Source organism: Dasypus novemcinctus, chromosome 21 (genome assembly GCF_030445035.2).
Source record: "Dasypus novemcinctus isolate mDasNov1 chromosome 21, mDasNov1.1.hap2, whole genome shotgun sequence".
Lineage (NCBI taxonomy): Eukaryota > Metazoa > Chordata > Mammalia > Cingulata > Dasypodidae > Dasypus > Dasypus novemcinctus.
In genome coordinates, this window is record NC_080693.1 from 67,551,839 (window position 1) to 67,577,608 (window position 25,770).

Genomic DNA, 25,770 nt, shown 5'->3' on the forward strand with positions numbered 1-25,770 from the left:
GAAAGATCCCGTGTGTTCAAAGATGTGGCAGTCATTTGATGAAGAGCCATTTCTGAGGAAAGAGGAGTGTGGAAGCCAGATTGGAGTGGGCTGAGGAGTGAGTAGGAGGTGGGGAAAGGGAGTCAGTCAGTGTGAATGATTCTTTTGAGAACTTTTGACTGTGAAGGAGAAGTAACTGGAGGGGGGTGTGGGTTCTGAACTCTTTAGAAAATATAATAAGGAAGGATCACGTGTTTAAGGTGCTTAAGGGGGGGCATCTGGTACAGGGACAAGCTTCTAGGAAGTATGTGAGTGCTCATTTTGTCATAGTGGTTTTATATCATTGGGTGGAGATCCATACAATGAGTGTGAAGGTGTATCCACATCCTGGGGAGACCCGATGTTCCCAAAGAGAGGGAATTGTGTCTCAAGAGGATTGCTGGCTCCCAATTAGTTAGGGCAGTCTAGTATGTCAAGCCCTCAGCATTGTTGCAGTATTTGTAAATCTGGTTCCTCAAGTAGTGAAGCTTGAGTGCCACAGTGTGCCCTAAGGGGAGGGGAGAGAGGTATAGTATGGATGGAAGCAGGGTACTGGGGGGCAATGGAAGTGCTCCACAAGATCATGCAACAATGGACATGTCAACTTACATCTAAGGTGTATAAAAGTCTATAAACTAAAATGTAAACGAAAAATTTAGAAATTTGTACTGTCTAAAATATAAACAATAATGTAAACCAAAATGGAGCCAAGTTTGATAGCTATGTTTCAAAATTTGTACATCAGCTGCAGCAAATACAACATGAACATGTAAAGAGATCATTGCTGGGGAAAGGAGAAAAGAGTTTGATGTTGGATATCTGAGAGTCCCCTATATTGTGTATGTGAATTACTGTGATCTAAAACTTTTTTGAAGACAAAATTAAAAATTAGAAAGAAAAAAAAAGGATGTAGACACTGAGGAAGAAATGAAAGTGCCTTGCCACTGTACATACAGGGCAACACCTATTACAGTGATGAAAGGCAAAACATTAGAAACAAAGCTTTATAATATTTTTCATTTTATTAATAGGCCAATTTATTTTTATTTTATTTTAGGTTTTCTAAATTACTATGTATTCTATTTCTAAACTTTAAACCCATCACTGTATTTCAATTTCCTATTAGTTGATTTGGCAATATATTAGGATTCATTGTTGAAGAAGTTTTGGACCACAGGGAGGTTTAACTATGGCAGGGGAGGAACTCTGGTGTGGGGTGTTATTGATGGGGGGTACATGGGTAGGGGGGGGTTCTCCAGGACATGAATTTAGGGAACATAACTATGTTAGGATATATGTTGGGCATTTTTTTTAATAACTTTTTTTTTTATTAGAGAAGTTGTACATTTACAGAACAATCATGCATAAAATACAGGATTTCTGTACATGTTGGGCATTTTTATAGTAGTTACAGTTACAAACATCAACTGAGGGAGTGCTGAGTTTCCACCCAGGGGAGCTCTGTCACATTCCCCAATGAAACAACAATAACCCCCCAAGTGCAACGGCAAAGATCAACAAGGAAGGATGGTCCAATAATGAGCCCTTGATACTGATGACTGTGCTTAGGAGCCTGTGTGCCTGAAATATGAACTAGGCCTAGAGCCTTAGGGTGCCTAAGAGTTACCTCCTGAGAGCCTCCATGTTGCTCAAATGTGGCCACTCTCTAAGCCAAAACTCAGTATGTAAATGCATTACCTTCCCCCCAGTGTGGGGCATGACTCCTGGGGATGAGCCTCCCTAGTGCCGCGGTATTACTACCAATCACTAACTGGAGAAGCAACTAGAAAGAGACCTTGAGTAAAAGGGTCAACTCAGACCAGCAGAATATCTCAGCCTACATGTTGGATCAAGTGTTAAAAACTGCTCTTTCGGGAAACGGACTTTGGCCCAGTGGTTAGGGCGTCCGTCTACCACATGGGAGGTCCGCGGTTCAAACCCCGGGCCTCCTTGACCCGTGTGGAGCTGGCCATGCGCAGCGCTGATGCGCGCAAGGAGTGCCTTGCCATGCAAGGGTGTCCCCCGCGTGGGGGAGCCCCACGCGCAAGGAGTGTGCCCATGAGGAGAGCCGCCCAGCGTGAAAAGAAAGAGTAGCCTGCCCAGGAATGGCGCCGCCCACACTTCCCGTGCCGCTGACGACAACAGAAGCGGACAAAGAAACAAGACGCAACAAATAGACACTAAGAACAGACAACCAGGGGAGGGGGGGGAAATTAAATAAATAAATAAATCTTTAAAAAAAAAAAATGTGGCATACACATACAATGTAATATTATAAAACAAAAAAAAACAAAAAAAACCCTGCTTTGACCTTGAATAATAAGGGGGAAATGCCAAAGACAAATTAGTTGATATGGCTAAGAGTCTTCCAAAAAGAGTCAGGAGGTCATCAGAGGGGTTGCGCTTATGCACACCTCAGCAGGACCCCAAAAAAAGCCAAAGTAGATACAGCCCTAGGTACTGGTTCTCCTGAAGGCTATGGAGATCCACAGGATATATAGTCATGGCAGATGGATTTGGAACTCTATGCCATGTTAAGAGGGCCCTACTCTGGAATTTGTGCTCCTGAGTGTGACGGAGCTGGACTCAGATGTGTCCTTTCTACACATGCCTCTTCTGTCACTTTTACTGAACCTGTGGTTGGCGCTAGGGATGGTTCATACTCAGGAGACTTGAATCTCGGGACTGCTCATGTGCCAGCTGGGCCCTGAGCCTCTCAGCAGAGTGGCGACTCCTACTCTCTGGTTCGTTGGTCTTACCCAGGTCCATTAACAGGGAGGTGAAGATGGTCAACCACCACACCAGGGAATCAAGAGTGCCTACAATTGTAAGCAGAGGAATTGCATCCATCATCCATGTGAGATCTAAGCCCCCTCTTGATCTAGAGGTGGAGAGGACATCACCTATCAGGGTCCACAGAATGGAGGAACAAAATATGGACTAGAGTGGATTACTGATATTCTACTATAAAACTATTGTGACAAGTAATAGAAGAAATTTTAGCATCCAGGTGGAGAAAGTGGACACAGTAGTTGCTGAGGGCAGGGAGAGGGTAGAAGAGATGTGATGTGGGGGCATTTTTGGGATTTTGAGTTGTCTTTAATGATATTGCAGGGTCAGATGCTGGACCTTATATACCCTGCCATAACCCACTGAATGTACTGGGGGAGAGTGTGAACTACAGGGTAAACCATTATCTGTGTAGTGCAGCAGTGCCCCAAAATGTGTTCACTGAATGCGATGAGTGTGCCACAATGATGGGGGAGGTTGTTGGTGTGGGAGGAGTGGGATGGGGAGGTGGGGGGTATACAGGAACCTCTTATATTTTTTAGTGTAACATTTTTTTTGTGATATATATATCTTCAAAAAAATACAATTAAAAAAATGATGTGGTGGGGGGTGGGGAGTGGGTCATATGGGAACCTCTTTTGTTTCTTGCTTTTTATGTTTTTTAATGTAACATTCCTTGTGATCTATTAACTTTAAATTAAAAAAATTTTTTTTTAAAAAAGAAAGGACTGTTCTGTTCTTTTGTGGGAGGCCGGATGGGAGATTAAATGCTGATGGGAAGATGCTGGTGCAGAGAGGTGGGAGCTCGAGGCAGGGAAGGGATGAAGGAGGGGATACAGGTAAGGGTCCTGAGAAGAGCAAGGAGGTGGGGCCTGAGCACAGGCAGAGAGTTTGCCAGTAGGTGGGAATGAGAAAAGAGTGGGTAAGGAAGAAAGGGGGTGGGGAAGTGGGGTGCAGAAGCCAAGGAAGTTCCCAAGTGAGGACAGCTATGGTATGGGGAAAAGGAGAGAGGAGGGATTGAGTATTAGGAAAAGGGAAAAGTGATAGAACAGCCACCCTGGAAAGGGGATACGGTGGGGGGGGGGCATCATCAGGGAAGAGCCAGGCTTCACTTACAGCAAGGATGGACAACTCGTGGCTGCACGAGACTGGACCACCTGCCATTTCTCAACGCACCGATATCTGCTTGACTTACACTATTCCTTTCACTGTAACGTCCTCCCCATCTCAGCTCTCCACCTCCACTGCCAGCTCCCCAAGTCTTGCCCATTTCTTAAGATGTAACTTAAAATCTTCATCATCTGTGAGGCTTTCTTAGACTTCCCCTTGCCTTTTTATAAAGTTTTATTGAAGTATACCATTCATACATGAGTATACATAAATAATAAGGGTATTGTGAACACTGTGAATATACAAAACAAACATGCATATCATCATACAGAGCTCCCATATATCACCCCACCACCAACGTCTTGTGTTATGGTGAAACATTCGTTACTATGAAAGAACATCATCAAAATATTGCTATAACTATAGCCCACATCTTGGTCTATTTTTCCCCCAACCCACCCGATTATTAGTATTATACATTTGTTATTGTTCACAAGAAAACTGTCTCATATTTGTCCTGTTAACCACAGTCCATCTTCTATCAATAGATTACCTGTGTTATACAGCCCCATGTTTTATATAGTCCATTCAAAGTGTACACTCAGTGGCTCTCATTTTCATCACAGAGTTGTGCTGTTATCCCTTAGCCTTTTTATTACACTCATCAGATCTGTCTTGAAAGCAGGCAGTTATGTATGTCTTATTTCACCAACACTGTAAACTGCTCAAGGACAGGGACATGGCTTATTCATTACTATATCCTCATAGCACATAACACAGTGTCTTGTACACACATGATTTATAATTTCTCAGTGAGTAAAGCAAAATATAAAGCAAATATATAAAAACAAAAGAAAGTTTTAGGATGAAATGCTGTGTGCTATAAAATATTTTGTAAAATGCAGATATATATTTGAACAGTATCATATAACTGAAAAAATTTAAAATTTTGAGAGCTGAATTTTAATTACTTTGTAACAAGTTTTTTGGTTTTAAAAGTTAATTAGAACCATTTTTTTAAAGTAGAGAATTTTAATAAAATAGACTAAACCAAAATATATAGCCCTACATATAATGAAAAAAAGCCACTTTACAATAATCTTCTCTTATACCATTTCTAAACTGCTAAATCCAACTAATTAACACAGGGATCTTTTGGGGTCAGAGGCCACCAATCCTCAGCACAAACAATTTCAGTGAGCTGGGATATCAGTTGGTATTCATATCATTTGGCCACATGGCAGAATCACCCTTGTGGGAGAACTGAGTTGGGGTTGTCTCACTTATTGTTGAAAAAGCAAGACAGCATTTTGGTAGCAGCTGCAATTTAGTCTGACAGTTGCCCCATTTGACTGCCATGACTCTTTTAAAACCACCTAGTGGAACTCAGGCACAGCACAGAGGGCAAGGAGAAATGAAGCCTTGCTGGTTTTGCCCAAGAGACTGTTCTTGCTCGTTTGCTCCATTAGTGGTGTTGAAGACTTCCAGCACCCTAGTTGGCCCCCCAGAGGCACACGAGGTATTCCAATTAATCTATAATCTAATTAAAAAGGAAATATCCGATTCAGTCCCGTGAGTTACCTGGCAGAATATTCAACTGCAATAAGATGACCTCTCTTACGAAGTACAATCCTGGGTGACCTCAGGGATGTTCTGAGCCTCCTCTGTCCACTGAGAGCTATAACTCTGCCATTATTATGTCCATAGGCTCTTGCCTACCCGTGGCTAAAGGATCTTACACTGCGCTTTGCCCAACCCTCCCCTGCCATGGCTCCCTCGTCTCTCTGTTCGTTGTCTGTTCATTGTCTGCTCACTGTGTCTGCTCATTGTGTCCACTCATCTTCTTTAGGAGGCAGTGGGAACCGCACCAGGACCTCCCATGTGGGAGGCAGGTATCCAACCATTTCAGCCACAACTGCTCCCCCTACACTAAGCTTATGAAGAAGCCATCTGTCTTCCTGCAGAGAAATATGCCAGGAAAAGAATGCTCTCTGGTCACCACCAGTTCAAGGGTTTCCAAAGGGATGACCCTAACCAACCAATCCACCTTCAGACCCAAACTCGCCATTGCACATTGGCTGTTGCAAGCAAACCACTCCCCTCTCAAACACTTCAAGCCAGGTCAGGCAGCATTTGCCCTGCAAGTAACATCATTCCCTTTCCTTTCCCTTCGCTCAGGCTGAGGTTCCCTTTCCTGGTGGTCAAGGTTATAGATGTGACTTTCAACTTGTGCGCATTCCTCAAACATTCTTGCAATTGTCAGCTATCAAATATTCATTGAGCTCCTATTATGTGCTAGGCACTGTTGAAGATATAATGATAAGCAGAGCCTGATTTTGAGTAGCTTCCAGCCTAAGGAAGGCAGACAGAAGAATCTACCACATAGTGGACGTGCCTAGGGTGCTTGAGCATAAAAAGAGGGGCAAGAGCAAAGTCACCTGACCCCCAGGAGAAGCCCTGGAAACTCTTCCCAGAAGAGGTGCCCTCAGAGTACCCTGAGTACTCTGCTAAGATGTCTGAACTTGACCCCAAAGACAGTGGGGAACAACTGAAGAATTTTTAACAGAGGAGTGACATGATCCAAATTGCTTCTGGAAAGAACACTTTTAGGCAGCCTGGAAGACTAGTTGAAAGGGGTGAGATGGAAGGCAAAACCACCAGGGAAATGACTCCTCTAATAATTCAGGGAAATAAAAGACAGCGTTCTGCAAAGGGGAAGTAAGGGCGGAAAAGATTCAAGAGGGAGAAGATTAGGAAGTCAGGCTTTGGTGTTTGATTGCTGTGGATTATAAGAAGGAGCAACAATCTAAGATAATTTCCAGAATTCTGACTTGAGCAGAAATAAATTCAGAATGAGGACCCAATTTGAGGTGAGAAGATGATACATTCTGCATCTTTAGTCTAAGGGGCCTAGGGGACATGCCATGGCAGACAGATCAGCAGCTAAAATAGGAAACACATTCAAATGAAAATTCCCACAGATCTGCACTTGTCAATTATGGGCCGCACATTCCCCGTCCATGACGTATATCTTGGGCTCAAGATGCTGTGTGCAGAAGCTGCATTATTACGCAGGTGCACCTCCAGGGCACAGAATCTGAGCAAGAGTCAAGAGGGCAGCTGTGACAAAACACAACGCCAGGTGTTAGAGATGACTCACAGCCTCCCAGGGTGGGGCCCTTTGGTAACTAGAACCTGTGCCTGTGTGTGAACTGCCTCAACAATACACCGGAGGCCTGGAGCCAGAAAAGAAGTGAGGTCCAACTCACAAGGAATCCGACAGTAAACAAGCAGAAGTTAGAAAAAAAAAAATGGAAAGAGGATGCACAGAATGCAGATGCCATGTCCTAAGCCATGGCTGCTTTTGTGACACTGTTAAGAGTATCAGCAGGCTGGCATAGATTGATGGGAGAATGACTCCCCAAGAGCCTTTTGAAAGAGAAGCCAGTGGTAGCACAGACAGGATAAGGTGAATCAACAGGTAATGAAATGAAGTCATGCAAATACACTCAGGTCACAGAAAAGCACCAAATGCAAACCGAGCCAGCCTTTGCAGACCACTGAATCATCAGAGGGCTAACATTTGCAAGGACCCGAGTGGGCACAGCATTGTATTGTAGATTGTGCAGGACCAGTTTCTGGGAAACAAACCCCCTTCCTGGTCCACGCGATCTTGTTTCATTTCGTTTTTTGGACTTGACCATAATCTACAGCGGCATGGTCTGATAGAAGTTTCTGCGATAACAGAAGTGTTCTGTATCTGCATGATCCATTCCGGTAGCCAATAACTGCATGTGGCTACTGAGCATATGAAATGTGACTAGTGCGGCAGAGAAAGTGAATGTCAACTTTCACTTTAAATAACTTTAATAGAAATAGTTACAGGTGCCTAGTGGCCACTGTATTGGACGGCACAGACCTAGGTCTTCACTGTCCTCATCTATGGATGCACATTCTGACAATTTATGCTGCTGCAGCTTTCTTGGAGAGGTTTCATATTTTAGTTTAACCTCCAATGTTTGTGTGGATTATCATGGACAAAAGAATTAAAATGCTATGTTGGGTAAGAGCCTTCATATTTAAGCTTCACATTAAGTTTACCTTGCTAGCTGAGAGACTGAGGTGACCTTAGAGATCTTCCATCAGACCGAGCCAGACCTGGGGCCCAGCCAGCTGCTTCTTGGTATCAGGTTAACTGCCTACACCTCCTTCCAACGTAACGATAGGTCCTTGTAACCTGGAATCTAAATATTTAGCTGCATGGTTGCTGATGATGAAAGGACTAAAATCTTCTTCCTATTACCAGAGCAAACAGTGTCTTGAAAACCTAAGAGGTCTCTACATCCTGATTTAAAAGTAGTGACAATAATCTCTGTCCTTGAAAGGTTTATGCGTTTGAAAGTGTCCCTGCCAGCAAGGACATAGGATCTTGGAAGAAGAGCACCCATGATGTCTCTCTTCATAGAAGCTTGCTGTCCTCCAGGTCCAGGGCTAATAATTTTCATCATCTTCAATGGGGCCCTGTCCCTTCTCTAGGAAGGTTTGAGAGGAGAACTGCCAATCACAGCAGGTTCCTCCAGGTCAGCAGCTGTCCCGGGATAGAAGGATCCTGCTTCCTTCCCATCTCATGAGACTGCTTTGTTGGTTAGTTTAGTTGGTTATGTGGCGTGTCGGTTTGAGTCTCTTATGTGGACCCCAGAAAATTATGTTATTAAACCTATTGTGAACCTTTGATTAGATTCAATCAGTTAAGGGCCATTTCATTAGATTGCTTGAGGGCATAGCCCAGGATGGGTCTTAATCCTCTTACTGGATTCCTTTATAAACAGAGGAATAAAATTGCTCACAGCTGAGCTCAGGGAGAAAGTGAGCCCGGAGGAGAAGGCAGAGACCAGCAGAGCTGCCATCATGCCCTGCCATGTGCCTGATCACACACAGCTGCAACTTGGTGAGACAGCATCTCTTGATGGTGCCTTGAGGCGGACACTCTCATGGTTTCAGGACGATAAGCTTTCAACCTAATAAATTCCCATTATAAAAGCCAACCCATTTCTGGTACATTGCTCCCAGCAACTTTTAGAAAACTAAAACGTAGTCACTGTTTATTTTACTTCACTATTTTAGATGTTAAATTCTAATCTGGGGAAGCAGATTTGGCCCAACGGATAGAGTATCTGCCTACCACATGGGAGGTCCAAGGTTCAAACCCAGGGCCTCCTGACCCGTGTGATGAGCTGGCCCACACGCAGAGCTGATGTGCACAAGGAGTGCCGTGCCACGCAGGGAAGCCCCACGCGCAAGGAGTGTGCCCCATAAGGAGAGCCACCCAGTGCAAAGAAAGTGCAGCCTGCCCAGGAGTGGCGCCACACACACAGAGAGCTGGTGCAGCAAGATGACACAACAAAAAGAGAGGTGCTGTCCAGGTGCTGTTGACAAGAATACAGGTGGACACAGAAGAACACACAGCAAATGGACACAGAGAGCAGACAACTGGAGGGGCGGGGGGAAGGGGAGAGAAAAAAATTCTAATCTGATTAAGCAGTTCACAAGATTGCATTTAACTTTGAAAAGAGTTAAAAATTAAATCACTCCATTAGGTGGGCTTTTAGAAATGGGACCTGGGACTGGGCTGAGATGAAAGAAGCTATTCTAGAAACCTCCAAGCTTGTTCCTCCGCTGATAACTGCTGGAGCAATATTTCCAAGCACAGCTGGCCACCAAGGCAATCTATAATGTAATCCAGTGTTGGCCTGCCACTTTAGAGTCTTACTCGTTATCACAATGATCCTATGAGGTACGCATAATAATAAGTGTCTCCTTGATAGGGAATTGAAGTGCTAAGAAGTTAAGTGGTTTGCTTGAATTCACACTGCTAATAAGAGGCAGAGTGGGCCTTTGATGATAAGTGCTCTTTGTACTACACCAAGTCACTAACTTAAATATATTTAGGAGGTAGCACTTAAAGAACATCTTAGCGCAGGCTTGATAGTTATTGCTTTATCTTGGATTTAGATTAAGCACAGGCTCTGCATAGCGATTAGTGCCCCCAGTCACAATGAGGGGACTGTGCAGCCATGGGATGGCCACCACATTAACTGTGCACTTGGGGATCTGCCTACCCGTAGGCAGCGTTTGGAAAGGATACCTTGACACTGGCTCTGTTACTTGATGACAAATGCCTTTCTTGTTCCAGGTTCATTCTGACGATTTGAGTCTAGGTTAAGGAATGAACAAGTGATGAAAATAACAAATGTCAAAATCTTGTGGTGGCATGCTTTACATGGTAACTGCACAATGGAACAATTTCCAGGGGTTAAGCAATTCATTTTCATACTACTCACCCCATCAGAGAATGAACACACATTGGGAGCAAAACATTACTTAGAGTTTTCTGCCATAGCACTGTCTAGAAATAAATTATTCAGGGAATGTTCACCTACTAGAGAAGAAGGGTTTGTTAGTGTTTACACTGGCTGGCTGGGGTGTTACTTCCTCCTGCCTGGTTCTGATTGATTAAGAACCCTTTGCTACTCCAGTGCCTGTGTAACATTCAATACACTGAGCTCTGGAATTTGGATCCCTATTAGTCTGGCCCAGGTCCTCCTTTAGGAGAAGCCAGCATTCTTATTCCTAGCCTTCTTTGGGAGACTAGCTCCAGGACCTCTCTGGCTTTGAGGGCCCTGAAGAAAGAGGCTTGATTAGTTCTGCAGGTTTGAGATATAGCAGGGCAGGCCCAGACTCTGAAGGTTTAAGAACAACTAGATTTTGATAGAAAGTTTGGTAGGGAGTCCACACCTGGGAGGGGAATTTCCAAACCAGCTCATGATCCTGGGGGCTACAAGATTGTCTGGATCTGGTCTGAATCTCCTAAGGGCTCACTGGCTTCATTCATGCCAAGCCAGAGTCATAGAATGGAGCCAGGAGCAGATCAGCATTCTCAGCACAGCAAGTCAGAAGGCTGTTGAGAGTGAGGCACTCAGTGACAATTCCTCTCACCCTGCTCTTCCTGGGCTTTTCTATCCAGAGGCAAATCCTCCTGCAGGCAGAGAGCAAACAGGGGAATTTCACCAAGGAAAATTCTGATTTTGTCACTCTTCTTGATAGAGAAGACAAAGCCTTTGAAGGCACTTCTAAAAGCCAAGGCCTAAACCCCTGGGATATCGTTATCTGGAAAAATTGAGATTATATAAGTAATATTGTTTGGGGTTCTCCGAAACACTGAGCTACAGTGATACAGTACACACATGAAAAATCCCATCCTCGTACTTTACAATAAAAATTGCCAGTTTTATGCATTTTCCCACATATTTTTGTTGAATACAAAAATAATAAAATTGAGAGCTGGGAAATAAGATCCGTATAGTCGGGGATTATAGACGCTATTTCATAATAACTTTTTTATGTTCACTACACCTTTTTTTGGAGATAGTATGAGCACATTTTGCAATGATTTAAAGAATAAACAATTTTGATAACATGAAGAAGAAAACTATAGGAAACTGTCATCAGCTTTTCCTGCCAACAAAGTTTGTGGAGAGGAGCCTAAAATTTCAAGTCCTAGAATATCCTAAATGCAGGAACACGACCATACAAAATGGCCACGACTTCACACGAGTCTTTGCATGAAAATGGAAGAACCCAGCTGCCCATTTGTTTAGCAGTTCTAATCTAAGAAGATTGCTACATGTTACTGTTTGACTTAAATTACATTTTTAATCTGTCCTTGATTTGTTTCTAGTTTTTGTGCAAAAATGTGAGAATTTATCTTCATGCTAAAAACATGTTATTTTAGCCAAACTTGATTTAATTTTTGGATTAATCTCACTCCCTAAGTTTAATCAGCAGTAGGCATTATATTTAGTCCTTGACTAACAGGAAAGAATCCAGAAGATTCATTTCTCAGTGCTATAGACATTGTGAGATAGCCTCTTTCACCTTCAGACTCTAGGTGGAATATTTTATTGTGTGATTTTATTTTCCCTAATAGGGAGGCTGTATCTCTCCCAGGGATACATCTATATCCATAAACATCAATCACTGAGGTTTCTAAGTTGTCCTTTGAACATTAAATAACCTGCAGTGTGAACATCCTCGATTAAAGAAGAAATCCCAACAAGAACTTGATTTATATCAGGTATCCAGGATCCATCTCAGGAATCCATGAAAGAGAGAGTCCATCCTCTAGAGTATATTTCAGGCATAAAATATTAAATAAGAATTCATAAAAAGCATATTACTCATCTTAAATCAATTCACCATGCTAACAACCAGTACTGAATGCAGTTTGTGGTATTTAGCTCTTACATAGGATAAGTAAAATTCTTACGCGGATAAGATCTTAAATTTGAAATATGAGCATCTAGCTCAGTAGTTCAGCACACCATCTCTGGGGTAAGACTGCCTGGAATGGAATCCCTACTTTACCACATAGTGACTGTGAAATCTTAGGAAAAGCTTCTTAATGTCTCTAAGGCTCTGTTTTCCTCATCTGTAAAATGAGGCAAATGTATATAGATTTATGACAATTATTTAATAAATAAGTCTATACGTATAAAGTGCTTTGCACAGTACCTAGAACATTGTCAGCATGCATACTCAAATAATGATAACAGCTATAATTATTATCAGATTGTTATTATATCACTATTACTATATTGCTCTTATTATTTATCATCCTAGACAAAAATACTTAAACTGCCAGTTATTAAATGAACGAACTGCATTTTAATCTCTTCCTTCATTTGAAATAAAAACTAAATCCAGCCGTGCAATGGGTAAGACTATAAGCCACCAGTATGATGCTGTGCTTTAGAAGGCCCAGTACCTCTGATATTTATTTTATTTTATTTTACTAGAAAAGTTGTGGGTTTACAGAACACTCATGCATAAAATACAGGATTCCCATATACTACCCTGTTTCCCTGACTCTTAAAATCAAAAAGTTACAGCATTTCCAATCTGGATAGTCTTGGAGACCATCTAAGTCAGGTCTGCTATCTCCAGGTAAGAAGAACGAGGTCCCCGAAAAGTACAGTGGGAAGCCACACAGCTGAGGAGCAGCGGGGGCTTTCTCAACGGTAGGATTCTTCAACGTCTCCTTTTCAAGTCAGTGTTACCCTAGTAACACACACACACACACACACACACGCATGCATGCACGCACAAGGCAGCAGGAGAATGTCTCCCAGAGTTCTAAGTACCTGTTTAGAAGATGACCCGCTTGAAACCCGGGATCTCTCAAAACTTGTCTCTGGCACCCAAAATTGATCTCGCTTCTTGTCTGTCAGGTCTCTTTTATGTTCCTGTCGTCTCAGACAAGCCTGGAGAACAAGAATATTTCTTTGTCTTAGGTCTACAGTTGGCATTGGTAACTTCATGCTTAATTCCAATTGTGAGGCACAGGAAATAAACTGTGCAATCACCAAAGGTACATCAAATACCCATCACCAAGTACAGACATTCGCTCAGGTATCATTAACTCACCTTCACTCTTTCTTCCCTTCCCCTAAAATGCCAGATCAAAAATATAAGCCATTTCCTTAATAAATTCAAATAATAAACATACTCAGAAGCCTTTTGACCATTACTTACCCAACAACTGCCTTAAGGAAGGTAGTACCTAATACCCTCATTCTCTTCTTGCTGTGCTCTCATCCCTATCATAGCTCCTCTGTCTAATCCACTTCACTGTGCCCTACACCCATGGATTACACCCTAGTTACAGGATCAGAATTTTCACACCTCAGAGCTTCAGCACATGCTGTTCCTTCCACTTGCGATGAGTTTCACTGGGTGCTTTCTTGGCAAATCCTGCAGACCTACTAAGAACCAGCTCAGGTGGCATCTCTAAGCTTTAGTTTTCCCTGCCTCACTCACTACTCCTTCCCAGATAAAAATTAATTGCTCAGGGAGTTGATATAGCTCAAATGGTTGAGCGCCTGCTTTGCACATACAAGGGCCCAGGTTCGACCCCCAGTACCTCCTAAAAAACAAAACAAACAAATGAAAAAAACCAACTCTCATTGGGGAGCGGATGTAGCTCCATGGTTGAGTGTCTGCTTTCCATCTATGAGGTCCTGGGTTCAATCCCCAGTACCTCCTTTAAAAAAAATTGCTCCTTTTTACATAGCTTAAGTTATTCAGTTTTTCCTATTTTATTTAGTTGTCTGCTTTCTATGTTTATCTTGCTGGTGAGAACCCTGAGGGCAAGGACCACAAGCAGCTAGCAGGTTGTTTGTTGAATTGCATTTATGTTGCAGGACAATACCAATCCCCAAGTGCAAATATTGTACCAAAAATAATTTTCCCATATCTCTTGACAAAAATAAAATAATTGAAATATATATGCACCCAACTATTTCTCCTCCAGTATTAGGATTGAACAAACCCAAGGATAACATGTACTATGGAGATTTCTGCTGATATTTTAAATACCCTGAAACAGTAACACTTCTTGGAGCATCTCTGTACTTGTGGATCCAGTGACTGAATTCACCTTTGTGCTGGCAGTGCCAAATTCTCCACTGTCTCAGTGAACAAACCAACAAAGATGTTTCTAAGCTTAGGGCTGACATCTCCCCTTTCCTGGGGCTGACTTGAGAAAGAAAGGAAAGATTCCTGGGGCGTTTTTTCCCCTCCGTTAGAAAAACGAACCCCCTTCCTTGATGAAGAAGGACCTGCTAGAAACTGATGACACAGGGAAAGCCTAATACTATGCTTCAAGGTTAAGCAGAGAAACAACCATTACCACTTGGATTTGGGGACAGAAAATCAGCCACACTACGCTTTACAATGGAGATGCAGGTGAAGCGCCAGCCCTGGGGGCTTCTTTGCAGCAGCCAGATGGTTGCCTGCAGTAAATGCTGCCTGGAAGCAGAATCCTGGATTCCCAAGAAAAAGGTGGGCCGGCCTCCCTGGGAAAGGGAGAGCACTCCAAGATGGTGGTTGTGGTGGTGGGGGTGTGTGTTTCTGTCCCACGGTTCATCTTCTTTTTAAAAACTAAACCATTTTAATAAATACTGGACAATATTTATTATAATACATAAGTTAAACAAAGATACTGGACAGTATAATAAATAAAGTAAACCTAAAGGGAGTCTGCCAGAGAGCTTAGGAAGTTCGACTACGTGCCTCTCTTTTCCTATTCCTTTTACAAGGACTCAATCGGCGCTTTAGTTTGGAAGGAGCCCTGGCTACGTAAGTTGTTTCGGAAAGCAGCAGATGTCTGTGTTATCCTAACCTACTGGTATTGAAGGCGGAAGGAGAAAATGCTGATGGATTGAAAGTGGAGGAGCCAGCGTTAGCAAATGCACGCAGGACCCAGGCAGATTTTGTGGGATGAACAGAATTCTTGTGGGCTGAGTGATTTTTGAAAATCCTCTCCAAGATTTCATGCAACTAAAATATTTCTGTACCAAAAGGGGAGGAGGGATAGATAGCTTTGCAACATTTAATAATTTGTTTTTCCCTCTGGGTCCTCTTCCCCCCTCTCACAGAGGAGCAGGAGAACAGAACAGTGGGAAGATAGGCACTTAGAAATTTTTATCTCATACAACCAAGCAATCTTTCTGTGAAAATCAAACATTCATCCTTCTCTCAAAGTTATAGCTTTGCTAAGGAGAAGGAACACAAGGACAGAGCCAAGTTCAAACTTCTAGTCCTAGAACTAGCAAGAATGTTGTCAGATTCCCTTCCAGGGGCTAGTTTTCTTTTTACTGTAGATGTGAGTGATTTTTTGTTGTTGTTGATGTTGATGACGTTTGTACTCCCGGCATCCTGAAGTGACAGGGGAGAGGAGTGTGAAAGCTATGGAATGGAGATGAGGAACAGATTAGTAATTAGGAATGACTAGTGGCCAACTTTACCCTGAACTTTTAAAATATGCCCCTTCCAATTTCACGTGTCAGGGTCTAGATTGCTATAAATAAGTTTCTGTTTGTGTGACTAAACTGGCTTAGGGCAGTCTTGAAATCGAAGGCTTCAGGTAACTTATTCATTCCTCCTCCCAGGGAGAATCAGCGCTTCCTCCTTCACTTCCCCTGAGATGTGGCTTCCCCCCCAGCCCAGCCCCAGCCTGTCCCTCTGACGCCAGCACTCTCAGTCAGGCAGGCTTCCATGCAGAAGCCACCACTATGGAAGCAAAACGCAGAAAGTGCATACATGCCTGTGGGAGATGACGTGGGTTTTGTGACTCACTGTAACCTAATACTGGTAAACATGACAAACTCCCGTTCTGCCACTTTCTAGCATCGTGACCTTTGAGGCAGCTGACTAACTTCATTGATTCTCACTTCCCTCGCTGGTAGGAGAGAGATGTCTCTCTGCCGCAGAACAGTCTGGAGAAGACTACGAGGTACCACTGGTAATATGCTTAGCAGAGGGCCTGGCCCATGGTCAGTCTGCAACAAATGGTGTTCATCAGCATCATTGTCGTGTTTAGGTTTTAACTTGTTTCCAACCCTATTTCCTGGTTTACATTTTTAAAATGGTATTGGTAAACCATATATAACATAAAATTTGCCATTTAAACTATTTTTAAGTATACAATTCAGTGGCACTGATTACATTTCCAATGTTGTGCAACCATCATCACTATCTATTTCCAAACTTTTTCATCACCCCAAACAGAAACTCTATAGCCATTAAGCAGTAACTACCAGCCCCTGGTAACCTCTAATCTGTTTTCCATCTCTATGAATTTGCCTGTTCTAGATATTTCATATAAGTGGGATCATAGACTATTTGTCCTTTTATGTCTGGCTTATTTCACTCAGCGTAATATCTTCAAGGTTCATTCATGTTGTAGCATGTCTTTGAACTTCCTTTTTATGGCTGAGTAATATTCCATTGTATGTATATACCACACTTTGTCTATCTATTCACTTGTTGATAGGAACTTCGGTTATTTCCACCTTTTGGCTATTGTGAATAATGCTACAAACATTACCTATAAGAATCTGTTCGAGTCCATGCTTTCAATTCTTTTAATCACACACCTAGAAGTGGAATTGCAGGGTCATATGGTAGGTCTACATTTAACTTAAGGAACTGCCAGACTGTTTTCCACAGCTCCTGGTGTCTCACCTGGGTCACTGTGCCTGATCTTAGGAAGCCATGTGCTACAGGAACACTTCCCAGTCTCATAGCCCTGTTATTAAAAAACGCCATAACTACAGCCCAACTTTACAGCTCAGTCAACACCAGCCTCTGTCAAGCTTATTTTTACCTGAAATGCATTGGCATTTTGAGGAGTGGGAGTTGCCACTGCCTTCATTTGGTTCTTTTGTTGTTACTGTTCTAATGACATCACATCCATACCCCAGAGTTTGGAGTGTTCATTATCGTTGGTGAATTTATTAAAGTTTATTAGTTTTAAGAGGTTAAGAAATCAAAGGTGTAAAGCCAAATTGACATGATATTCCCCTTGAACTAGTATATTTTCCTGTTTTAGCTGTGTAGAATCAAGTAACACATACCTCAAAGTTGATCAGGGAAGAGCATCTTCTCCCTGACTCCTATGGGAAGAGAAGTTGAATTATTTCCATCCCCTCCACTCCCTGGGGGGGAAGCCCTCAAGCCCTGCCACCTGGCGTAAAGCCACCTATCTCATTCTTGGACACACTTAAATAATCATTTTCAGTTGTTTGATCTGTACTTGAAAGAATCAGGATGAGTAAGTGACATGAAATGAAACCAATTTGAATACATTTGATAGATTATGGAAAAGCACTCTGAAATGCTGAGGGTAATCTTTCACTCCAGCTTTCCAGTAGACATTAATGGCTAAATTCTGCCTCTGAGTTACATAAACACAGTTGACCAAAAAAAGAAAAAGAGAAAAGAAAGCTAAAGCTATGCAGCAAGAACACCCTTGAAGAAATGGAGCCAAATTCTGAGATGGCATATAATTATATACTAGTTACCAGATTCTGAAATAGCATGTAATATGCCAAATAGATGTTTATTTCCTCTTGTTTTCGCTAAAGAGTCCCACCCAACCATGGAAAGGAGTAGCATCAAAATAACTCAGGGTGGGTTTAACCCTCCTTTCCTGCTGCTAGCAGGAAAGTAAAGGCACTGCTAATTTCATGCATACCAACACTATTGCACATTTAGGAATAGCTTATACAGAAGGTTCTTAAAGGTCTCAGTTTGAGCCAGTTCATTAAGGTGAGTCAAGCACAGGAAGGAAAATGTGGCAAATGTATATGATTTGGGAGTCCTGTCAAGTTATGAGGTTTCACACCATTTGTATACCCCATAATGGTAACTGGCTAGTGTCCTAAGCAGGACGTTGCACCCCAAGTGAAAGCTGGGATTTCCATGAGAAGTGGCCAAGCTTATCAAAGATTCAGGGTTTCAATACCCACCCAATGCAAGGTCTACCTTAGAAAATTATCTCAATAACACATAGGTCATATGCGGGCCAAACCATTGAGGGGTCACTAAAGTCAAGCAATTGATTTTGAAACCTCTACTTTAAATCCTTTCTGGATCAAGACAAGTTGCAGATTAAATAAATAATACAGTTGTAATAGCCAACAATGTGGTTACTGTTGGTTGTTACACACTTATGTCAACATTACAGGGGATATCTTATAGATATCCATTTTTAATTTTTGCAAACCTTGTGCTATTTGGTTTTGAAAATGCTCAATAACAGTGGGTTTTTAATTTTAGGAATAGTCACAGGTCAGCTAGAGCTAAGTCTAATAAACAGAGTTGGTGGTCAAGTTAGGTAATTCACGGGCTTTCATCAATAAGGCATTTGGCTCACCCTTAAGAACCTGTGGTCCAGTGTGAGAGGAAGTCACACGAAAAGCAATTTCTATACAATTTTATAAGCTCTGTAAAAGAGGGTAGTAGCGACACCTTTGTGAAAACTAGATGGACTCCCAGGGTGACCAGTTCAAATGTTTATATTCTTGCTTGTTTAACCGAATTTCCTTCATTTCATAGTCTCCTCATAGGTGGATTGGCAAATTGTGGGAGGAAATCACTTACTCCATTTCCAGCCCCAAATAGAAGCTGTACTAATACAGGTGAAATCAGGTTACTGAGATGGGTCTGGTTTCCTTGGTGACCCAGGAGTTTTCAGTTATATTTGAAATTGCTAAGAAGGGGGAAAACCTGGTAGCGGCAGTGCTGTGTTTTCCTTAGGTAGGGAGCCATTCCCAGTCGTCAACCGAGGCTGAGGCCCTGACAAGAGGAATGCTCCCAGAATCCCACAATCCTGTTTGGCAGGTTTGTCCTTCGCCAGCTCTGGGTAATTGCGCCATGGCTCCTCAGGCTCCCCGTCTGTTTTGGTTTTGCACATAAACACTGTAACTACGGTGACGGGTAGTTAGCTTATTGTAGAATGTGCTAACCACCTCTCTTTAGGCGGGACAGGAAGACAGTGGAAGGGCATGTGATTTTTATAAACAATAGGGTGACCCAGGTTAACTCCTTATCATCTCTTCTTCTGAGAGCTGGCTGGTCAGATTTAAGCCATTAATATCACATGTTGACCAAGTCCTGTGCTAAATACTTTAAAACTGTTCCTTCATTTCATGCTCATGACAATGTTATAAGGTGAATACTAATAATAATCCCATTTAACAGATGGGAAAACTGAGACTCTGAGAAGTGGCTTTCTCATGGTCTCACAGGGATTAAGTGGTGGGTTTGGGACTTTAGAAAACTATTGCTGGTTATCGGATATTGATACTGTATTCTGAATTCTTTCCCACTACAATAAAGAGAAGGTGGAAGGTAAACCTTGCTTTCTGCAATTACCTGATATTCAGTGTCCACCTTATGCTGCATGTCCCGCAGATATTGCACATCACTGACGAACTTCTGCCTGTCACTTGCTTCATGCAACATGATTCTTAATCCCCAACCTGCATATAAGAGATAAATAAATGCCTTGTGATATAATCCTTTGCTGCTTTGCCATTTTGGGCTTTATGAGTCTTAGTTGAACTCCCATTGTTTGAAAGGCATAGGTGCTCCTTTCAGACTGAAGGGATGCCTCGTGTTGGGGGTAATGCCCTTCCAGGCCTCCTGGTCCAGGCATAAATAATGCAGCCACAGTTATCAGTGATCCTGTCCTGGTTATTCACTGGGAGTTAGCCTGGCAGATACCTGATTCAGAAGCAGTTTGACAACATGACAAAAGAGAAACCTGAGAACCTACCAGTGACCAAAGTTCTAAGCTCTTGATTTTTTCAATTCGTTTTGTCAAAAATTATTGCACCCATATTTTAACCAGGCAGTGCTAGGTACTGGCATACAACAGTGAGCAAGGCAGATACGGTCCCTGCCCTTGTTTTGTGTACAATCTAGGGTGCAAGATGGATATTGAACAATGAACCCTGCTTGTGATCAGTGGTATGGAGCAGACGTATGGGGACCTTTGAAAGAGCGTTATTATGGAATGGCATAACCTAGACTGGAGGAGTCAGGCAAGATTTTCCTTAGGAAGGGAAAACACTGATTTTGATAAAGGGTGAGCTAACTAAAAGATGGGAAGAGCGTCTCAACAGAGAGGAGAGCAGATGCAGTGGCTTCGGGGCAGGAGCTGATGCAGCTAAGGAACTGGAGGGCCAACATGGTCAGAGCAGAGAGAGAGGGAGAACAACTCCAGAAGGGACGCTGGGGCCAGCTCATAGGGGATCGTGAGGGCTGTGACTCTAACAGTCATGTGAAGCCACTGTAAGTTTCCAACCTGGGAAGTAAATGATGAGATTTACATTTTTAAAAGGTCCCTCCACTTGTAGTATGGACAATGGATGCGGGTGGTGAGGAAGGGAGAAAGGATGGAAGCAGTAAAACCGCTGGGAATGTATTATAGTAATCTAGAAAAGATTAAAGATGGCGGCCAGACTTGGATAGCATCCGTGGAGAAATGAAGACAATGACCACAGCTACTATTTATTGAGCTTCTTGCAGTGCCAAGTATTGTTCTAAGCAATTACACATATTACTCCAATTTTCACAATGACTCTATGAGGCATGCGCTGTGATTATCTGTTTTACAGATGAAATAAACTGAGGCACAAAGGGATTAAGTAACTTGCCTAAAATTAGAGCTAGTAAGTGGAGAAGTTGGGATTTGAACCCTGGGAGTCTTATGCTAGTGCCGACACTCTTAATCATGATGGATATGAGGGACGATCAGAAGAGAAAATAAATCATCATAATTTGGTAGATTATATGGATGGGGTAGGAGGGGGACACGATGCCCAGGCTACGGGCAGGTCGGACCCAAGTTCCCTTCAGGAAACAAGGAAGGAGGAGGAGGATTGTGAGAAAATATGGTGGAGTTTGAAGTATTTGGGGCACTTCAAATGGAGATGTCCAGTAGGCAGTTAGAGGCAGGCTCTGGAGCTTATTAGAGAGGTAAAGATTTGGGCATCACTGGCATTTTGGTGACAAATTAAGGTCAAATTAAGGCTTGAAGGCCTTGGGGAAAATGGGGTATTGAATAGAGAAAAGGACCCAGGACAAAACTCTGAGGAGAGCTAAAATATATCTCTCTGTGGAAAAGGTACTTGAGGAGAAACTGCAAAGAAACCTGAGAAGGAAGCACGAGGGAGGCAGGAGGAAAACCAGGTGGGTGCAGTTTCATAGATGCAGAGAAGAGAGTGTTTCAAGAAAGAGGCTATTAATAACCTTGATGAGAGCATTTAGTGGAGCGACAGGGCTGAAGACAGATTGCAGTGGGTTGCATAAAGGGGAGGTGAGGAAGAAGAGACAATGCTTTCAAGAGGTTTGGCTCTGATTGACGTGGCCTCAATTTATGACCAAATTATTTAAGTTCACAAAATTATATTAACAGCACTGGTAAAGAGTCTGCTAGACCTCATCTGTAAGGGCAGCAGAGGTCCCACACCATTCCTGCTTATTGTTTAGAGCTCTTTCATTCAGTTCCACACACACAATGTTTTTAAAATGACTACTTCATGACAGGTTCTGCTGTAAGCTCTGGAGAACCAGCAGGGATAAGACAGACAATACTTCTGCCCGCAGGAGTATACATTCTGGGACTTTCCTTCTCTCCTCTAGTTTACTCAGTTCTGTATATACTAACCCTAAACACCGCAGACTTCGTGTAATGAGGGTGGTGGATGCAGAAACTGATTGGGTCCAGACACAAAAAGGGAACTCTCACAGCGACTGAGCGTCTGGTCTGGTAGACCCTCGAGAGTCATCGGCTCCAAATCTCGAGACCTTCATCTTCTAGCCCTGCGCACTAGGGAAAACTTGTGATAATTTTCCCTAAAATATGGGAAGTTGGTCCTTGAGAGTCGAAATATAAAATTACAGTCCAGTAGGTAGTTCCACATACCACAGGTGTAACCTAAGTTTTGTTTCTGATAATTTCAATAGTCATTTATGGGATTATATTTTAAAAGGTCACTTTTAACTTTTCATATGAATTAGTACCTGCATAGAATGAAGTTGTGTTCTCACCCTTTCCAGAAAACGATGGTGTTAAAACAGGCAGAAAGATGAACCCTGCTGCTACTGTTGGAAAGAGAAGCCTTCTGAATATTAATCAGGCAGAGAACATAAGGATTCATAATGAAAATATGTTAAAGGTCACTAAAGGGACACATCCGAGAGTACAGTTGCATGATAAATTTTCGTCAAAAAGTTAACCAGAAAAGCCAGTTAATCTATCATGGATCTAGTGCAGTGTTAGTTTAAGGAGGCTTCTAAGTTAGGAGGCATGAAATAACTTTGTCTAAATAGATAGGAAATACTACTAGTTGACTTGCTAGGTTACCTCTGACTTCACAATCACCTACAAAATAAAGGACTTTAAAATTCCCTACAAAAGTCTGTTTTCTCTCCATAAACTCTCCATAACATTGTATTTTAATAAAAAATAGATATTTAGAAGCATCATGGTGCTACATATAATTTCTCATTTAAATACATCAATACTCTATGAGAATAAATACTCCACAACACCCAGGAAACATTACAGATGATCAAAGAGTTGGTAGGTCACTAAAGTCTGAGCAAATATTGTCCATATTTCTGAAGTGTCACTTGAACTTCACATTGCACTGAAACTTTGAAAAAGCCAACCAGGATGGACAAGAAACAGAAATAACTATGTAAATAAATACGCATGAGAAAATGCTTAATTTGTAGATCTCAGCTTTGTGGGCCTACTCAACCAGATGGTCATTTGAAGCCAAAATATTTTCCTCAACAAATACAGACAGGTGGAGGGGAAGGGGGAGAGAATGATGATAAAATGTGGGCTAGGCACACATTTCTAAAAGAGCATTCTGTATTCTCTTTCTGTTGCTCACCTTTGAACTGCTTCTCAATTTAAAATTCACTCATGGTCGTGCACACTTGTTTTAAGTCTCCAGTGATAATGTATTGTGCCAAATTTGTGCTTCAGAAATCAAAAGTAAGAAACCATATTAAAGCGGGAGAAGAGAAGGGAGTAGGAGGTATGTGGGGAAGGGAGAAGGGGTCCTGCTTGACAGAGCAAGAACAAAATGACTCTTCTTGGCCTCAAAATTCTACTTATCTGTGAAATTTCAATGAGGGATATTCTAAGAATTTTGTGACATGTGCATTCCTCTCTAGGGTAAATTTCCAATGAATTCAAACCTAATTTCCCTGACTAAGGAGAACAGAATCTGACTGCAGAATATATTTCTTTCAGTTCTCTAAAAGAACCATATTATATGTATAGTTCTGTTCTATGAACACATTTGTCAACATAATAGATTTGAGTTCTTTTTAATAACAAGTTATTTTACTATGTTCTCATATTAGAAATATCATTAAAGCGAATATTTTAATGGCTCAGCAATAAACGAAAATGGAAATTTAAAACTCCTCTTTAGGCTGAAGTTTCCTTTGAAATGAAATCTTAAATGGCTATATTAATCCCTCACAATCAGGTTTATATCTTCCCCCTTTTCCGTAATTGGATGCTTGGAAGAAGCATTTCAGGAGACATTTAACTTTTCCCACAATTAATTTGTAATGACAAAGATTACGGGATTAAAAAATTTTAGCTTTTAAAAATCTTAGTTTATAGAAACGTCTTGAGTATAAGCAACAAAATCTAGTGATTTGGGCCCAATTTTCCTAGCATTCCCTGTCCCCTCACAGCAGCTACTCAGAGACTATTGTGATCACGAAGAGGAGGGATAGGTGGTGGGGGCAGTTTGACATCATTGAACTACTTGACTCTTCCAGGCAATTGGGTTTAGGATATCAAGGATGGGGGAGGGGCCGCCTGTAAGAAAAGCTTTATGCTGAGGACCCTGCATTTTACTGTGAAACTACGAGGTGGGTGGCTACACATTGGTCTTTAAAGTCCAGAAGAGAGAGACTCCATGGGTAATTGTGAAACTTTTGAAGGGAAACGTCACAGTCTTGACAAGCAATTTGATGTTATTATTAATAACGGTATCAACAGTTCCACACTCAGAAGCCCTTGGGGTCGCGGTCAGGGTACACCTTTCCTGGACTTGAAGATCAGTGAAGTCTTTGGGCAAGTTAGGTAGGTGGGCGGCGGAGGCCAGTGTGCAAAGGGACAAAAGACTCCTCACAAAACCTGCCACTCCAGGCAGAAAAAACTGCCGCAGGGGTCAGCCGGGGGGCGGAAGCCGCTGGGCCTTGGGGCTGCAGGCCCTGTTTGCCTTCAGAACCTGCCAGTGTGAAGGAGAGGGGGCCGGCGAGGCGGGGGCGAGGCGGGGCCCTCGGGGCGGCGCCGGCCCGTTACCTGGAGGATCTGTCCTTTCTTCCCCAGCGCGGGGCCACACGGGGCCGAGGGGCGGGGCAGGCGGGCCGGCCCGGGGCGGAGGAGCCGCTCATCGAGGGCGCGGGGGCCGTCCCAGCGCACCGCTTCCTCCTCCGCTCGCTTCTTCCCTCCCTCCGCCGGCCCCTCTTCTTCCCCTCCCCCGAGGCAGCTTTCCGCGGCGGCCGCCGGGCTTTCTAGGGGCGGAGGCGGTGCGGGCGGCTGCTGGGCGTCCTCGCGTTTCCCTGGCAACCAGACCGCCTCCCTCCTCGCGCGTGTGCGGGGCGCCGCAGGCCGCGAGCGCGGGGCGGGGGGCGGGGGGCGGGGCCAGGGGCTGCGGCCCGGAGGTGCGGGGCCCGGAGGCCGGCGCCGCGCCGGTTGCCGTGGGAACGGGCCGGGATGCAGTCGGAAAGGCAAAGCGGGGATGGATGGCGGCTGGCAGGGAGGGGATGCTAAAGGAGGGGGCGGATGGGCTTTGTCCTCTTGATGTCCATGCCAAGACCCAGCTATCTAGCTAGGCCTTCACTCCGTTCTTGAATCCGCGCCATGATTAGAGAGCGAGAGGGGAAAATATTTTTAATTGAATAAAATAATATTAAAGGGGAGACACGGAGAGAGGGGGGAAAACACTGCAACCCTGGAGTCTGAGCTCTGCAGATGATCTCAGAAATGTTCTGGTCCAACCTACAAAGGAGGAAAGAAATGAGTGATTGAGAGGCACCCAGTCAGCCGCAGAGCCCACAGTCAGGTCTCCTGGTTAACAGTCGTCCTCACTGCCTTTGACAAGGAAGGAGGAGGGTCTTAGAGATTTAGACTGGTGTCCACAGTCTTGGAAGGAGGGCACCAGGACCTCTGCCAGCCATGCCCTCTCCCTGCTATCTTTATTTTTGTTTGTGGTTTCATATGCACAGGTGACTCTTCCATTCATTTTGCATATTTAGGTACTTGATAACTTGCCAATTGATGTCAAGTTTGGGCATTTTTGATTGGGTAGAGGGTAGGGAAACAATAGAAATTCTTGAACCTTTCATCGTTCCCTAGAATGTCTATGGTTTGGGTGTCCTCTCTGCCACCCCTCCCACCCAGTC

The 25,770-nt window shown here is 43.1% G+C and overlaps 1 protein-coding gene across 18 annotated transcripts in view; it reads right to left on the minus strand.

Moving 5' to 3' along the window:
• The window catches only part of MARCHF10 (membrane associated ring-CH-type finger 10), an 84,057-nt gene extending 59,135 nt beyond the window's left edge, over positions 1-24,922 (minus strand). For 3 of the 18 annotated variants that reach the window (XM_058284485.1, XM_071210730.1, XM_071210731.1), the window contains exons 1-3: positions 24,668-24,922; positions 19,696-19,802; positions 13,119-13,238 (exon numbers count right to left, since the gene is read on the minus strand). In XM_058284485.1, coding sequence (XP_058140468.1) covers positions 13,119-13,238; positions 19,696-19,785 — 210 coding nt within the window. In that variant the 5' untranslated portion in view covers positions 19,786-19,802; positions 24,668-24,922. Of the gene's footprint in view, positions 1-10,063; positions 10,133-13,118; positions 13,239-17,393; positions 17,433-19,695; positions 19,803-22,350; positions 22,432-23,231; positions 23,423-24,667 lie in introns of those variants that run through there. The other 15 variants (XM_058284483.2, XM_058284478.2, XM_058284488.2 and 12 more) reach the window with 13 other exon arrangements.
• Positions 24,923-25,770: the final 848 nt, after the last annotated feature.